The sequence below is a fragment of the Buteo buteo genome, chromosome 2, assembly GCF_964188355.1.
Source record: "Buteo buteo chromosome 2, bButBut1.hap1.1, whole genome shotgun sequence".
NCBI lineage: Eukaryota > Metazoa > Chordata > Aves > Accipitriformes > Accipitridae > Buteo > Buteo buteo.
This window is the reverse complement of record NC_134172.1, coordinates 59,436,062-59,451,280: the sequence shown is the minus strand read 5'-3', so window position 1 is coordinate 59,451,280 and position 15,219 is coordinate 59,436,062. Positions and strand designations below refer to the sequence as shown.

Here is a 15,219-nt window from a genome sequence, read left to right as displayed (position 1 = left end):
TTCCAAACTCCCTTGAAAACAGACCTAGTATTTTTTATTTTTTACATTGGACAGATATCTGAACGACCTGAATCATCCCTCTTAAGAAAATCATTGCAGATGGAAGGTGGAAATCATTACATCTTGGGGCAGTAATCTGGTACAAGCACATATCCTCACAAATTTTTCCAGGGAATATTCCATCGTGAAAAAAAAGTTTGCTCTATCAGAACAGGGACCTACTCCCGATCTGTTCCAAAGGGCAATCTGTTCCTCAGACTTCTTTGTGATTACTTTTTATACGGGAATGCATACTGAAAAACAACTAACTGGCCAAGTATATGCGTGACAGGATTTACAATATCAATGAAGAGCAATGTAGTACCTGTTCATGGTATCTGAAGATCCTTCTCTGTTTATACACAGAAGTTAAGATGTGTAAGAAGCTGCAGTGCCCAAGTCCTATCTGAAAAAATGGTGTTTACTTTTTATTATTCTTTTATTCCTAAGTAAGCATCTGGAAAAGGGAGATTGTTTAAGTTTAGTTATTTGTGATTAGGGACCTCATTCTGCTATGCCTTTCTGATGTGTAAAATAGATATTACCATATTGGGCCAGAGCTGAGATCCAATTTAATATCCTGTCTCTGAGCCTGATTCAGAGAAAGGTGTGAAAACCCCGGATAAACCTGACAATTAGAATCATAGAATCAGAGAATCATTTAGGTCAGAAAAGACCTTTAAGATCAAGTCCAACTGTTAATGTAGCAGTGCCAAGTCCACCAATAAACCATGTCCCTGAGCACCACATCTACATGTCTTTTAAATACCTCCAGGGATGGTGACTCAACCACTTCCTTGGGTAGCCTGTTCCAATGCTTGATAACCCTTTTGGTGAAGAATTTTTTTCTAATATCCAATCTAAACCTCCCTTGGCACAACTTGAGGCCATTTCCTCTCGTCCTGTTACTTGTTATCTGGGAGAAGAGACTGACCCCTACCTCACTACAACCTCCTTTCAGGTAGTTGTAGAGAGCCATAAGGTCTCCCCTCAGCCTCCTTTTCTCCAGGCTAAACAACCCCAGCTCCCTCAGCCGCTCCTCATAAGACTTGTGCTCCAGGCCCCTCACTAGCTTCGTTGCTCTTCTTTGGACACGCTCCAGCACCTCAATGTCTTTCTTGTAGTGAGGGGCCCAAAAATGAACACAGTACTCAAGGTGCAGCCTCACCAGTGCTGAGTACAGGGGGAAGATCACTGCCCTAGTCCTGCTGGCCACACTGTTTCTGATACAAGCCAGGATGCCGTTGGCCTTCTTGGCCACCTGGGCACACTGCCAGCTCATATTCAGCCGGCTGTCGACCAGCACCCCCAGGTCCTTTTCTGCTGGGCTGCTTTCCAGCCACTCCTCCCCAAGCCTGTAGCGCTGCATGGGGTGGTTGTGACCAAAGTGCAGGACCTGGCACTTGGCCTTGTTGAACCTCATACAATTGGCCTGGGCCCATCGATCCAGCCTGTCCAGATCCCTCTGTAGAGCCTTCCTACCCTCGAGCAGATCAACCCTCCTGTCCAACTTGGTGTCATCCGCAAACTTACTGAGGGTGCACTCGATCCCCTCGTCCAGACCACTGATAAAGATATTAAACAGAACTGGCCCCAATACTGAGCCCTGGCGAACACCACTTGTGACCCGCCGCCACCTGGATTTAACTCCATTCACCACAACCCTCTGGGTTTGTCCATCCAGCCGGTTTTTAACCCAGCAAAAGAGTATGCATGTCCAAGCCATGAGCAGCCAGTTTCTCCAGGAGAATGCTGTGGGAAACGCTATCAAAGGCTTTACTAAAGTCTAGGTAAACAACATCCACAGCCTTTCCCTCATCCACTAAGTGGGTCACCTTGTCATAGAAGGAGATCAGGTTAGTCAGGCAGGAGTTAAATCCAGGTACTGCCTAAAGGCTTCTTTTAGACGTGGCAGGGGGCATGGCCAGCGTTGCTCCTGGCCTGGCCCAGGTCCTGTCAGCCGCTGTCGGGAGAGCTGTGGGCTTCCAGTGGCTCTCTAGCAATAAAATTAAAACCAGGTGTGTCTTTTATGTGTTTGGTGTTTTTTTTCTTTTTGGAGATACTCTCAATCACTGTAACCATTATTTTTCTGGTGCTCTCTACATGTTAAATTTCTGCTTCCTTTTTCTTACTTTTTTCCAAGCTCATAGAGTGCCTTAATATAATTGCATGCTCAAAAGAGCATTTCTGTGTCTCAGTTTTGAGCATCCATTCTTTCTATTGAGTTATTTACTTCCCTTCTGTATATAGCACAGAAGATGAGAAATACAATAAATAAATCATAATGTACCTCTGTCATTTACCTCCTTATTCTTCTGTCCTTCCTAAGGTCTTTAGTATACATTGAGAGGCAAGTTCTGGCCTTCCTCATTCTTTTTGGTCTCCTCTAAGCCCTGCTGTGATTTTCCAGTAACCTTTATTATTATTAATGTACTCAGGGCAGCAAGGCCTCACTCTACTAGACTTTTTTACAAACCCAGAACAGGAAAATAATGTCTGACCTCAAGTATAATTTGGTATCATGTGGTTCTACTAGTATATACCATATTCCCTTGGAGGTGATTCCATCGATTCATTGGAAAGCATTATGGTATTCTGTCCACATCTTCCATTCCTTTCCTTTTGAACTATTCTGTTGTCTGCTGCGGGCTCCAATTCACAAATATACCCTTACTTATGTAAACACACTGATGCTGTCTATTAAGGACAGTGCATCTTTTAGCCTCTTGCAAAACACAGCTCCCTTAAACACAATGCTTTATTGTTTTCCTGAATTTCAACTTCAATTAGAATGTGTTGTTCTCAGGGGTGCAACTTGGTGGATCAGACTGATTATTATGGAATGTCAAAAAGTGAAAAAGAGACAGCAAGGGAAATGGCTTTCTTGCTGATGAATTTGATTTCCAAAGTAGCTAATCTAATTCAAGGGAAAACAATTAAAAGAATATGACATTGCATAATTTTTTTATTGAGTTTCATAATTAAAGTCACAAAAAATGTCACCCTTTAGCTGTTGTAGCTTTGAATTTCCAGCTATTGATTCCTATATTGAAAGGTTTTCTTTCTACATGAACTTCATAATTAACAGGACTTAAGCTGCCTAATTCTGTCTGCTTTGAAAACTGGTAGTGCTGTCAAAGTTCCTTATATACCGTGCTAATTAGATACTTGATGCAGGGAGCTTGGTCGCCTTGAAAATAAAAAAAGGCCTTTACAATCTGTGAGTGATTTAAGTCAGACTAAAAAATACTGCTTTCACACAATATCAGATTACATTTACTGTCACGTATTTGCACAATACTGTGTTTGTACAATATACCATAGTCCAGCACCACTGCCAAACATGTGAGATCAAATATGGTAAATTACTGTTGTTGTTGAGGTCTGATACACCAGAAGAAAAACACAAGTCTGAAATTACCGAAAACTTCATGGGAAAAAGGAAAGGAGTTCCCAGAAATATACTGAAAAACGAATGCTTCTCAGTTTTGAAATGAGCTCACCAGGGCTTTCCAAAAGCAGATGAATGTTCTTGACCTGATGAGTGTTTATCAACTGTCTGCGTGTCTGCTTGGCAGCTTTGCTCCCTTGAAAATGTTCTTAATCTGAAGAGCTGAGAAGATGAGGTTTTGTAGTCATCCTTCTAGTAAAGGTTCCCATTCTCCCAGTACATCTTTCTTCAATAACAAAGAAATAAAAAAATAGTGGTATTGTTGTGGAGTATGTTATCAAGAGGATACAAGATAACTCAAGAATTACATATTTGGATGTATCTGTCCATGCACACTCGAACAGAAAATTTGTTTGGGATCTTTTTAGTGAAATTTCTTCTAGTTAGAAGCATTTCTAACTTCTTTCACAGTGTTTAAAAATGCCTTTTTACAAACAGAACTGGCAAAGAATTAAGTAATAGCACAAAGGCAGACAGATGCTTCAAGCTTTCAGTTAATCTCAAAAGGTGAAGCAAAATTAGCTTTGGAATAATTGCAGTGACCTCAACTTGATATCTTAAATAGCAAATACTGATCCCTGCTGTGTAATGCAATTGCTCTAGTACAAATCATACATAAAATTTTGCTTTCATTTTTCAATTGCTTTATAATACTTACTAAGTAATATAAATAAGTCCTGGCTAATGCAAGTGGGAGTTTTAAGGATACAATAGCTGCAGCTGGGAAAACTGAATCAACAGGTTAAAGCCCTGGATGCATGACACCTCATATGCCTTTGCAGGAAAGGAAAGTCTGTTTTACAAGAACCATTGTTTCATTGTTTTCTGGGGTAGGAACTGTCGTTTTGTTCTTTATTAATACAATGCCTCGCCCAACTGGTTCTTGATCCCTGATTAGTGTCTCTTCAGTGCTACACCAATAAATAACAAGAATGGCATTTTAAGGCTCCGGTACTGTAAGTTACTTGTCCAAAGCCACAGAGTGAAATGATGCAGAGCCCAATTTAGCACACAAGGAATTTCTTTCACCCAGTCTCAGCCTCAGACCATTATTTTGCTTCTCTCTAGCAAGTGACCTTGTCTGATGTGCCTTGATACATCACGTGGCTCTTGGCATGCCACTGCCGGCACCTCTACTCCTCTGACTCACTATGAAGGCAATTGGACAGCAAGCAGCTCCTTCCTTCTAGGTTTGACGATCACGAGGGAGCCTTCAGAAGTGCAGAAGGGAGTCATGCGGACGTGTTAGGTGACGGGCAGGCTTGCATGCTTCAGGACTGACAGCTGGGAAGGATCTCAGCACAGGGCAGTTTTTGGCAGGACTCAGTGCAGACTGAGTACCTGAAACAGAGCTGGTAGCATGGTCTTGAGCCTAATGACTTTTTTTTCTGACAAATGTTAAAAAATAATTCATTGTTTAGACTTGCATTAATAACATACAGAACAATAATCCATTCAAAAGACAAGTCATTAGGTAAGTTTATTGGTTTCAGTCATTTACAAGAGTCCAAGAGTCTGTCTGTATGTTTTCTGGGCTGCCTCCTGGGAGGCACCTCTAACTATGTCCCCAAATTTCAGGACAAATCTCAGAGGTAGGACGGTATTTGGATGCACAACCACTCCTCACAGTGTGTCCTCAATGCAAGTGCTTCACCTCATGATTGTGTGGGCACGGTATTCTGCCCTTGCATTAAATTCAGTTGAGCTCTTATTCAGAAAAATACTTTCCTTAGCTCAGGAGAAGAGAGTACTGAGTGCAGCGTGTATCCTACCTGCCTGACGTGATTATTTCCAGCAAAGTCAATGGAATTATTTGCACAGGATATGGTCCAGTGTTAAGAAATTCTTTAAAGCATAGGAGCGAAAAACATGTGTGTGTCTTTATATGCTGGAATTTATCCATTTTCAGGCACAGACAAGGGGATTATTAAGGACCATGAGAGAGTCCCGTTAAGGGCATAGTGTACAAAGGGTGTGAAGGATAGGACAGAGTAGGATGGAATAGGATAGGAAAGGAAGGGAAATAGTCTCAGGCAAATAGAGTAACTTCTCCAAGTAACTTCTCCAAATCTGTTTGAAGGAGCCCAGTGAACAGGTTGGGGCTTCCTTGAAGTTGGAAGTTTAAGGAATGAAATTATTATTAAAATAATATTAGAGGTGGGCACAGGCTGCAAATATGTTACTTTTTCTGAAAAAACAAACTAATTAAAAATCATTTCCTCTTCTGTTTCTTTGCCAAGACCTATCTTCAGGACTCTGTGCTTCCCCCCAAGTAGCCAATGAAATCTCAGGCACCTAAAACAAATAGAGGCAGTATACTTAGAACTTGGCCAGTAAAAAAAAAAAAAAAAAGAAAAAAAAAGAGGAAATTATTTTAAAATATTTTGCTTTAAAATATGCTAGATTGTAATTTTTATATTCATGCACATTTTGTTATTAATTTTGGCTGGTAAATAGTTCTCTTTATAAAACAACCATTCACCTTTCATATCCAGTTAAACTCAGATTCTATGTAATCTTAGGTTTCTCTGCTTGCTAATTCCAGGATACACAGGAACAATTCTCTTTAAAACTTGAATGTGAGGTACATCTGGGTTGAATAATGACAGTGTAAATCATGTTCACTGCTTACCCAGGGCTGCCATGCGCAGTGAGTAGAGCCACACTCTCTGCAGTTCTCATCTTGTGTGTGTGCCACCACAGCTGCTGACTTCATCCCAGCAGCACATCAAATCGTACGACTTGTGTCTGTTCCACATATGTCCACTCTGCTTCTGTCAGAACCAAAAGTGTAGGTGGTGGAGCCTCTTGCTCTGCAGAATGGGTGCTAGAGAGCTGCTTGGTGATGGGTTTGATTTGTTTGGATTTTTCTGATCCTTCTTTTCATTGTTGTTTCATAATGCACATCTTGCTGTCTGCATGGAAGATAGCAAAGTCAAGAAAGTAGGCTTTTTTGGGTTGTGGCCCTCCTTCTGCAAGTGTTCTGGCCATCTGTTGAAGTCACAGAGGCTATCCATGTGCTGGAAGTTAAATACATGCATTTGTCAGACTGAAGTTTGAACTACTGTTTCACTTGAGTAAAGGTGGCACATGTCCCTCAAACAATGATATCATTTCACAGGTTACAAAATTTAGAACAAAAGATATTTATTCCATTAATTAATTTAGAAAGGAAAGGATAAGGAAAAAGAAAATGTGAAAAAAATTATTGTTAAAAATGCGAATAAAATTCTGTGTGAAAAAAGTTTTAAGTAAGAATTTAAAATAAAAAAAGAAATTTAATTGTTTAAATTTTATTCCCAGTAGTTTGTAATGCTTCACTAATATATTGCTTTTTTGTTCTTTCACAGAATGACTGTATTATTACTCAAATATCTCAAACATGTTGATAGACTCATCTGTAAGGCATTCCCCATCCCACTTTTATGGGAGCTACTGGGCAGCCAGCTGAACAGTAGTTGAGTCATTAGAGCCTGGCTGCAAACACATAAATAAGTGTATTTTAGTGTTTTTATGAGTAGGTTCTCTGGACTGAACGTGATATAAAAGTTACGTATGTCCTTACGTGCTCAGAGGCTTGGGTTTACATAAGGTACCAGTTTATATATACTGAATTCTTCAGTAGCATCTCACAACTGTGGAGACTTTGCCTTTGACTAAGAAAATGGCAGGTGAATTTAGCTTGGTAGGAGTCATTACAGTAGCATGGATATTTTAAGATATGGGCAGGAGAACGATTTACCACAGGGAAGCTAATATGTAATCCTGCAGCTTCTCAGCCTCTCTGTGTGCGTCTTGTTAATGTGTGGGAAGTTCCTGGTGACTGACTCCCTCAGGGAAAGTGGGACAAGCTACCTCCCATGTTGTGCAAGGTCATGCGTGAGAGGTATGCCCCAGCTTACCTTGTGTCAGCCTGCTTGTCCCCTTTTACACTCTTCATCCCCATTCAGTTTGGCTAATGCCATTTAGCTTGCCTGTGTTTCCACACATGCTGGATAAATGATCCTCTCAAGAATTGATGGGAAAGTTGCTCAGATGCTTTTCACCATGCTTAGACACTTCTCATAGTGCAACCTTTAAATGCCTGTGTTGATGGCAGATGAAGCATTCCTGTCTGATGCAATTGTATAGTGCAACAATTAAAACTGTAAATTGTTTTGTTGTCAGCCCTCTTGTATGTAAACTTCACATCCTCCCCAAAGGAATGTGAGAACTGCAAAGAGAAACATGCAGGAGTTGGGAAATACCACAGAGAAGGTCCCCTCTTGCTTTTGTGCATCATCTCTAATTACATGGATTATGCACTGTTTTCCACCAGCTTCCCATCTTGCTGATGGCACAGGATGAATACTGTTAGGGTCTAGCACCAGGTTTGTGAAGTGGAAGTCACCACTGTCCAAAGGACACCCAAGCCATTTTTTTTTTTTTTTTTGGCAGGAAATGGAGGCAGCATCATGAATGAAGCAAGAAATTACAGATGGAAAGAGGCACTATTACAGATAGGCAAGATGAAGGTGTTTGTGGTAATTAATACCATCCCTTCCTTTTCTCTAGAGTCACTGCATAACAGTAGATTGTAGCCAAATACTTGAGCTGAGATATTCACAGGGAGCCTCTAACAATGAGTGCACAGTTTTGGGGGGTTTAGAGAGTGGCTCCTGGCTCTGCTTTGCAAAAGGTGCAGCACACACATGAGGATGCTTTGAGTTGTACTTTGAACAACTCATCATCTGTTTGATAATACTAAGTATCCTGGAGAAGTTAAGCTTCTGGTGTTTCTGGTTGTGTATTCAAAATCAGCTCATACTTCTGATAATTTTGATTTCAGTTTCTTTGTTTCTGTCCCCTGTTATAAGGCAAGAACCATACCGCTTCCTTTTTATAGGTATGGAAGCAAAGTCACAGTGTTTGTGGTAGACCCAACTACTATAACTAGTAACTAGATGAAAATGTCCATGAAAAGGTTTATCATCTCTCCTAAGAGCAGGGCTTGGTCACTTCATATTCTATAGAAGATTGTTTTCAAATCCTTGTTAACTATCCGTTTTGTTGACCTCACCTTCTGGCCTCTCAAGCTCATTGATCTCCACACCTCTCCTTATCTCTGCCTTACTATTTTGCTCCTCCGCTTTCTCTTTTCACTACTTCTTGAGTCTGGTGCTTCCAGAGGGAAACTTTGCCGTTAGCAGGGAGAGCTTCTCAGTTCTGCACTTGGGACCAGGTACTTCCCCCTTCACCAACATGTCCCACTAAGCTACATGGGTTGCCATGGAGGAGTGTCTGTGAGGATGCCAGATGCTACATCTAACCAGCACAGAGAAAGGCTCTACCACATTCATGGGGAATTGAATCTATCCAGCCTATGCAAGCAGATTTTTTCAAAGGCTTATAATTTAGCCAAATCTGGGCAACTTTTAATAAAAACTTTTCCCCTGCCAAATTTCAAGTCCTTTCTCCAAAACATGGAGGCACTAGAGCTTTTTAATGAAACAGTTATTAAAAAACAAACCAAAACTAGGACTAACAACATGTTTTTCTCCTAGTTGTTCTCAGAAAAGTTGTTCTGTTGTTCTCAGAAATGGCTGAACCAGTTCAGCCTGATTTATTTATTTTGGAAAGAGTCAGCTGAGACAAATTTTCAGCATGGGAAATTTCAGCCCAACTGGTTGGTTAGCCTTTCTCAAAGTTTGGCAAAGTTTAATGCAAATGAAAATGGTCTTATACTGAGAAGTCAATGGCAAGCTTACTTATCAGCAATGCTTCTTGCTTAGTATAGAAAAAGACTGTATATATATAACTGCTTTTTTTTAATGTTTCAGATTCTTTGAGTATATATTGCTCTACAAAGATGCAGTGATGTTTCAGATTGAACAAGTTACAAAGCTTTGCTCGAAGATTGCTCTGACAGAGCCATGGGATCCATATGATATTCCTGCCAATTCAACTTATGAAGATCAGTACTACATTGGGGGACCTGGAGATGAAATTATGGTACAGGAATGGTCTGACAGAAAACCAGCCAGGAAACGTATGTGCATGCTTTTGTTTCATCTTAATAGTAATCATTGTCTCTGCTACCCAGGGAAAAATAAAATTACTCATGTTTCACCCCAGATTTCCATATTTCTATAAAGTTTGCTGGAAGAAATAATATATATATCCTGAGAACAGTATATCATTTTATTATCAATGTATTTTATTAAGAAAATGTGTTATATCTCAGCAGGATCAAATATGTCCAAGGGACTTGATTGTGGTTTAGTTCATATCATACAGATTTTGGCATGGAACAGCATCATTTTGCACCTGAATCAAGCAGCCTGTATCCAAAATATATCTAGAGAAGAATTGGCGATATAATTAGGGGCACACTCAAACTAGAGGATGCATAATAGAAACAAAGCAGGTGTCACTGTGTGTCTACACACAACTATCAAATGTTATCGCAGAATACATCCAATACATGGTTCTGCAGCAATGGACATCCTTAATATGCACCTAAATTTTGTTATCCACTACACTAGTAAGAAACATCTGCTTGCAAGACTTAGTTCTGCACTTGGCAGCTGAACACCTGCATCATAAAAGAAAGTAGGCTGAATTTTCCAAGGTACAGTATGTTAGGTTTTGGATGCATAGCAATTTACTAGCACATTGGCTTCAGTTTCGTCTATGGTTTACTGATGACCCAGGCAACTATAAAAATAATTTTAAAACCCCCATGAAATTTATGGCACTATTCAGCTCATGCAATACTTATGGTTATAGACACCTAATATATAGGCTGGTTATGAACCTGAGCATTTAGCCAGGGGAAAATATTTCTTTCTTGAATAAAAGTAGAAAGAATGAAGCAGAAAATGAAGGATAAGATGGTTAGACCTCTGTAACTAGGTCGATATACCTCTGCTATTCTACAAGACACAAATTACCACTTACTGCAAAAATTTTGTTTTTCAGATCCGATATTTTTGGAACTTTTATGGAACTTAATATCCAGATACATTCAGTTAATGATGTCTGATTTTTATCCTGTATCTCCAGTGCTTTTCTGTATGATCATTCATGAAAATAATGTCTTAAAGTTGTCTACCCATCCACCTTTCAGCTAATGTTGGCTTGAATTCTAGAAATTATATTTCTGTTAAAATTATAAAGGTTTCAGTGGAGATACAGGCTACCTTGGTAGCATCATATTTTACCTGAATTTTTTATTCAAAATTCTGATAGAAGACTTATTGAGGAAAAGAAGCCTCCATTTCTGGATACTCAGAACCCAACTCATTGAGGTCAGAATGGTTTTGGTATATTAGGATGCCCTGGAGAGGTATGTTCAAATATTGCTCAGCTTGCCACCCTTTCTTTAGATACTGTATGTGTGTTTCATGTCACAGCTTATCTATTTCTGATAATGTGATTGTGGTACAGCATATGACGCAATACTGGAAGGACAGAAAATAAGTATGTTTGCTGCTGAGTGAGAGAAAATAAACCTCCTTGGGGCTGGAAAAATTTGTTACAGGCATCCCTCAGAGGAACTGATTTATGATCACAGTAGGTAATTTTGTATTTTAACCTCATGAATTTCTGCTATCAAGAGATCTGAAATACATATAACGACTGGATGAAGTGGTGTACAATGGAAGGGGTAAAGAAAGATCACAGAAGAGGTGCATAGGGTTAGTAAAAGAGATTTAAAAGTGAAGGGTATTCAAAGGAAACCACCTCGATGCTACTGACTACAGAAATAGCATAGTGGTGAAAGTAGAGGTGATGGCAGAGGACAAGGGGGAAAGAGAGTGAGGGAACACCTCTGAGATAAGCATGTTGTGGAATTAAACCAAAGTTAAAAAAAGGGACAGACTTGCTACATCACATACATGGAGGAGATCAGCATTGAGTGTAGTCTTGAAATAATTAATGAACCAGTAGAAAAGTTTGAGAGGAATAGGAATTAAAAAGATTAACATGATAATGATGATATGAGTAGATTACGGTAAACAGAAGGAATAAATTAAAAGAAGCAATGGAAGCACTGGAGTTGTATTTGGGAATGTTCCTCTTCTAATGAGACAAAACCTCTGTGCTTGAGAGAGTAAGATGGAAAAAGATGAAGCAAGGTCGTGTTTATTTGGATTAAAGATGTGATAAGTATCATCAGTGTAAGAATGACAGCTAAGATTATAAAGGACCAAAAGCTGTGGAAGCAAGACGCTGTGGCTGTCAGTTCTGGTGCAGAGAAGTCCCCAGCACCACAGAGGGCTAGTGCTTCCTTGGGTAGGTGAGTGCAAAACTTCCTGTGCATGGGAAGGAATCGGATGTCCCACATAGTTGGGGGGGGGGGGGGGACGGACAGACGGATGACTAAGTGGTTTAGAGTCAAAGGCTGTGTTGAGGGACAACATTGTGAAATGGACCACAGGTTTTCAGTAATCACACCTTTCAACTTGTCAAGGACAGAGTGTAAGGTAAAGTGTCCCGGTGCTACCCAAGGTGATGGCACCAAAATTTGCCTTCTGGGAAAACACAACATTTCATTGCTTTACTGGTGAAGTGAGTAAGTGCTGACATGAAAGTGGCATGAGAGAAATCAGACTTGTGCAGAACACAACTATATTTGGGACTGAGCAGAAGTGACGGTCCTTCAGTAGAGGTATACTTGAAAGGTGGCATACCAATGCCATGACAGTATCATGATTTGAAATGTGCCTAACACCAACATGTCCAGGTTTAACATCATTGCAGTGTCTAAATTATACCAGTTTTGTGGCCTTTCTTGGTGTTGCCATGCATATGGACAGGACTATGGGCAGTTCAAGCCTGTATGCTTTGCTTGAGAAATAGCCATTTTTTTGACTGACATCATTGTGACACATTCATTTATTCTTGTTATCTAAAGTAGTCACATTTCTGCTTGGTTACAGTGGAATCCTGGGTCGGCGTTTACACAGTCAAAGACTGTTACCCAGTACAGGAAACCTACACGAAGAACTACAGCGTGACAACCTCCACTCGCTTTTTTGATCTACAGCTGGGCATTGCTGACCCCTCCGTGTTTACCCCACCCAGCACCTGCCAGACAGCCCAGACGAGGAAGATGAAAGATGAATGCTGATTATGGACACTGGCTGCCCCGGGCAAACAAATATTAGCCAAGAGGATGGTTATTAATAGCCAGCTGCTGACGTCTAACCTGATTTTTCAAGCTTATTGTTGGTCTTTGGGGAATTGTAAGTTTTCACTTGAAGGAGAGCATAAACATTTAGCTGAGTAAAATATGTAACACAGAAGATCTCTTTCATCACATTAATCTGTTCAGTGATGCACTTGCAATACTATATAGTTACCACTAAGATAGTATTTATAGATGCTATTTATTTAAGCTGTGGCTGATTTTCCTTTTGGAAAGGTTTCATTATTTATTTTTTCAAGAAGACAAAGCATAAGAAGACTGCAATAATGGTAACATCTAGAAGTAAAAGCTAGATTTTGTTGTTGTTGTTACTTCTGGGGACTTCAGGGAAAGGGAAGTATGTCCTGGGTAAGACCTCATCCCTAACTGAAAAATACCCTGTTTTAAAAAATGAACATCAAAAGTATGGAAATCCATTATCTTAGTTTTGTTTTGCTTTGTGGTTTTTTTCTTTCTGCCCTTCAGGAAGCTGGTAGTCTAATGTTTGAGCTGATTTTTTTTCTTTCTGAAAAGAAACTGGAGTAGCTCTATTCATGTAATGCTAGCTAACATGCAAAAAGTACTTGTCTGTTTCTTGGGAGAATGGCATGAAAGGAAGGGAAGGAGGGAGAGGTACACCCCCAAAAACTAAGCCAAAGTTTTCTTGCATTTACAACACTTTTGGTGAAGTGTTCCAGTAGGGTGCAATGAGACATTTTTTCAGTCATATTTTACTTTAGCACCCACTTTTCAAGGCAATACTAGTTTTGACCTATGCAAAGAGATTAAAAGGTACTGCACTCTAGACAGCTTTAATATTTTGTGACTGTTTTCAAAAGTCCTTACTCACAGAGTATGGAAACACCTTTATAATTCCAGGCAGAAGTGAAAAAAAAGCCGTTCTTAGCGCATAATTAGTAAAGGCTAAATCAGCATCCACACAGTGCCTGGTGATCTGGATGGAATGAAAGACGGAGCTGTGTGATTAGCGTGGGGAGGTGGGAGGAGGAATGGGAAGGAGAAGGAGAGTTTTTAGATGTCCTCTGTGCAGTGTGGCTGCAAGGCACTGCAATCTAAGCAGAAATGACAATCTTGCTTTATTTTGCACCCACTCCATTAATGCCTGCCTTATTTGCTGTTCCATCAGCATCTCAAACCTTATTATCTCTGCATCCTTTTCTGGTGGGCAGAGCAAAAGTTTCCTTGAGAGGAATAAATAACTAACCAAAAAAGCGCAGGAAGCGCACATATTTTGCTTTAGAAAATTCAAACCAAATCTTCATGCACCTTCAGGCCCTCAGAAGTGTGGAATGGTGATGGGTGTTGTGCTTTTTCTAAATGAAATTAATTGGCCTATTCTGTAAGTCTAGGCATGCATTTTATTTATTATTTGCAAATATGTTTAAAGCCAGATTCTTGTCCTCTTACACATGTTGGGTAGTTACTTGCTCCAGAAATTATCTGGCTGAAAACAGTGCAACACTGGGAAGTTTGGTGTCTCTGGAGGAGAGATGCTGGGCAGGCTTTTAGTGCTTTATATGCTCATAGCTTTTTGTACGTAAGCAAGTGGTACAGTGGTTATTTTGCTTTCACAGTTGTGGTCAGAATGGCATTTTACTTTGCCATGTGCCTAATGAAAGCATATACACATACCTGCTAAAATTTAGGTAGTTCATTAAAAATTTTCTCTCAGACATGACCATTTCACTGAAACATGCTAGTGGAAAGAAGGATTGGGTTTCCTTGAATTTAGAGTGCATTTAGTCTGTACTCTCCTTCTGTATTTTTTGTGACAACCTAAATGCTAACTGCATATTGTTCTCATTAGGGCAATGATTAACATGCATTTCTTAATATCTGTGTCTTGTTAGAATCTGGAAAATATAATAAATCTGGCTAGCAAACATGAAGCTGTGGTACTGTATCATTTGGGATGACTTTGTTGTGGTAGAGCAGATAGCTGAGTAATCAGGGTGTTTGTATTATGTTTTGCTGACAGTGATATCATTTCTAGCAATAACATTAAATGTTCCTTTAAATATGAATTTGTAAAAGTCTGGTACACAGAAGTGCTTTAAAAATGTTGCCATGACATACAGGACAATTTTATATGGCTAAATATGTATTTCTAAAACAATGCTGTTGTCTTCGTATTTATGCTCTGCAAATTTAATAGAGTTGTCAAAGAGATGTCAAACAACAAATTTTTGGAATACATTTTTTAAATTAGCCATGAACCAAATATGAAGCACAAAATAGTTTTTGTTATCATGTACCACAAGAGACATTTTGTCTTTATGTGAAAATGCTAATGACTCAGTAAGAATGAGCATGAAAGGACTTTAAAGTAGCCACATAGTGTGCTGTCACAGTAAAGTAAAAATGGGATTCTGATATGTCTGATAGCCTGGGGAATTTGTTTATCACAGTTCCCTAGTGGAAAATTAATAATAAATTGCTATGGACATGAGTTACATTGTATTCTATTGGGTAACTGTGACAGAACCTGGGAGCTGGGATAGCCTGTGAGACAAAGCTGGTTTTGTGAGATTTCCAG

At 39.6% G+C, this 15,219-nt stretch overlaps 1 protein-coding gene across 2 annotated transcripts in view; it reads left to right on the top strand.

Moving 5' to 3' along the window:
- Window positions 1-14,572, top strand: part of EPDR1 (ependymin related 1) — a 33,877-nt gene extending 19,305 nt beyond the window's left edge. For both annotated transcript variants that reach the window (XM_075056720.1, XM_075056711.1), the window contains 2 exons: window positions 9,310-9,518; window positions 12,415-14,572. In XM_075056720.1, coding sequence (XP_074912821.1) covers window positions 9,310-9,518; window positions 12,415-12,605 — 400 coding nt within the window. In that variant the 3' untranslated portion in view covers window positions 12,606-14,572. The remainder of the gene's footprint in view (window positions 1-9,309; window positions 9,519-12,414) is intronic.
- The last annotated feature ends 647 nt before the right edge of the window (window positions 14,573-15,219 follow it).